Here is a 2,465-nt window from a genome sequence, read left to right as displayed (position 1 = left end):
ATGCCCCCACAAATACCAAGGTGTACCTTATTGATTGCAATAAGAAGTCTTCATTTCAATGCAATATAAAAACCACAACCAAACAATGTAGTAGCATTCAAAATCCAACCAAGCACCATTATATCTCACAAATCTAAAGGTACCCTTCACCTTGTTTTTAAATTCTGATTAATTATGACAAAAGTTACTAATCAATTTTCAAAATCTGACAATTTCTGACATCTTTGTCACATATCAAAATTAAAGAAAATAATTTTACAGAGGAATTTAATTGAAGGAGATAATCATGATTATGATACTTTCCCATCTCATAAACAGATCTAAATTAGTTTAGTTAGTAATTACATCATGGGTTAACATATAACCTCAAATATTACTACTTAAAAGGATCCCTAATAATTATTAATAATATTCTTCATTCCCTTTAAAATCCTAAATCTTTATATTCCATTTTTTTTCTCTCTACAAACCCTTATAAAATTTAAATAAAATTAATTTATTCTAATTATTATTAAGCTAAGAGCCAGAAATTCTTCTGCCACCTGGTGCTAATGAGGTAACCACCCATGCCTTTGCTCTGCTTTCTGACTCCAATTGTCAAGCATTCAGCATTGTTAATGCATTGCTCCACAAAATCCTCTGAATTGCTCATTCCAAATAAACTGCCCAAAAAATCAGAAATTAAAATTATGATTAAAAACATCAATTAACATTGATTATAAATTATTTGAATAAATTTTGATTAGGTAGATCTAATAAATTTAAGAACAAAAAATTAACTAAATCCCTTAGAAAAGATTGGACTCACCAAGTCATTATTGGGGAGGGCTTCTTCTGGCCTAGCACTAGCACTGATGCTTCTAGCTTCTTCACTTGGCTCAATACTGTTGATAGCTTAGGACCTTGTATCACTAGTGCTTCTACTTCCACCTGAAAAAAGTATACCAAACTCCAATAATTACAAGCAAATCTAGTATACTTAGCATTTAATTATGAACTACTAGCCGGGTTAATCCAAAGCCTACTAGATTCCGACTTATTAGCTATTAATCCAAAATTTATTAGACTCCGACTAATCCAAATTTGAACTAAGAGCTACTAAAATTTATTACACTTTGACTAATCTGAATTTAAGTTCAGGACATACCCCATCTGGGAAGAATTTATCCCAAAGATTTACTCATTTACACATTTGAATTTATCATACATTGATGCTTAATTATTAAGGAGTTCAAATAAAAAACAACAAAATAATAGCCCATTATTAAATGAAAATTTCTTGCTTAAGTCACTTTCCACTATTTCATAATCAAAGATGACTACAAGTTTACAAAGTGATAAAACAAAAAGTAGTATATTCCTTGATTTCTTTACATGCATAATAAAGATCCCATCTTTACCTCATTTTTTACAAAAACCTTAACTTAACTTTCTTCATAAACCTTTATGAATCACCATTTTCACCCATTTAAATGCAACAATATATTTTCTAAAACTTCAGAAACAAAAGATCCCAACTTTACTCTGTTTTTTTGTTCCTCTTAAAATCAATTTTCTTCAAACAAAAATTTAAACAAAAAGAGAGAAAAAAAAAGAGTGAAGAAGAAGAAGATACCTCAGGTTTGCAAGCTTTGCAAAGAGAACCAAGAGAGCTAGCAAGAGTAGAAGCAGTAGAATGAGAATCAGAGTCAGAAATAATATGAAGCAGAGTAAGCCAATCACCCTTATTAGTAACATGAGTTAATGCCCACATCATAGCATGTTTAGATCTAGAAGTTTCATCAACAACCACCATTACCCTTTTCTGTGCCATCATTCCACCATTGTTATTACCTCCATACTCATTTGCATACATACTGTTAATACCATTCATCTGTTTCCAACAAGAACCCATATCATTTTCACCTCCATAGGAGTATCTTCCATGGCTGTTTCGACCTCCATAGCTAGCCCATCTCTTTGATGTGGATTTCCATCCTTCTTTTGCGCTTAATTGCCTCAAGATTGAACCTGGGGTTGGCATTTTGAGGGATGCAGGTAAGGTGTTCGATGAAATGCGTGAGAGAAGAAAAAATGGGGAAAATGGGAAGAAGAAGGGTGTTGTGAATGTAGAAGAGAAATGGGTTAATGGGTTTTTCTGGGATTGTTAGAAATGGGGGTTTAGGAGAGAGAAAGAAGGGTAAATGGGGTTGCAGGTGGTATTATAATGAGACAAGCACTGAATGAAGTGAGGGAAAGTGAAGAAGACAAAATAGTGGACGGATGGATGGATGGGTGTGAAATGTGATGGACGTATGGATGTGATTAACAGGAGGAGAGAGAGAGAGAGAAAGATTGTGAGGTTGACGGAATCAATTAGGATGGCAATGAATTAATTACAAATATAAGCATATCCCAAGATTACTTAATTAATCATGTCATAAAGGAAGAGTAGGTATAAATTTGTACGAGTATCTTGGATGTCG

The 2,465-nt window shown here is 32.9% G+C and overlaps 1 protein-coding gene across 1 annotated transcript; it reads right to left on the bottom strand.

Moving 5' to 3' along the window:
• Positions 1-239: 239 nt before the first annotated feature.
• On the bottom strand, positions 240-2,201 carry LOC145614766 (uncharacterized). The gene is made up of 3 exons (XM_081669831.1): positions 1,616-2,201; positions 809-930; positions 240-662 (listed from the first exon to the last, which is right to left on the bottom strand). The coding sequence occupies exons 1-3, from the start codon at positions 2,021-2,023 to the stop codon at positions 512-514; spliced, it is 681 nt and encodes a 226-aa protein (XP_081525957.1). The 5' UTR covers positions 2,024-2,201; the 3' UTR covers positions 240-511.
• Between the last annotated feature and the right edge of the window lie 264 nt (positions 2,202-2,465).

This window comes from Chenopodium album, chromosome 25 (genome assembly GCF_948465745.1).
Source record: "Chenopodium album chromosome 25, dcCheAlbu1.1, whole genome shotgun sequence".
Taxonomy (NCBI): Eukaryota; Viridiplantae; Streptophyta; class Magnoliopsida; order Caryophyllales; family Amaranthaceae; genus Chenopodium; species Chenopodium album.
The sequence above is the reverse complement of the archived record's forward strand: the minus strand, read 5'-3'. Positions and strand labels throughout refer to the sequence as shown.

Coding starts and splice junctions, on each gene's coding strand:
- LOC145614766 (XM_081669831.1), bottom strand. CDS start 2,023: ATGCCAACCCCAGGTTCAATCTTGAGGCAATTAAGCGCAAAAGAAGGA. Junction 931..1,615: donor GCAAAGCTTGCAAACCTGAG/GTATCTTCTTCT, acceptor TACTTTTTTCAG/GTGGAAGTAGAAGCACTAGT. Junction 663..808: donor CCCTCCCCAATAATGACTTG/GTGAGTCCAATC, acceptor TTTTTTGGGCAG/TTTATTTGGAATGAGCAATT.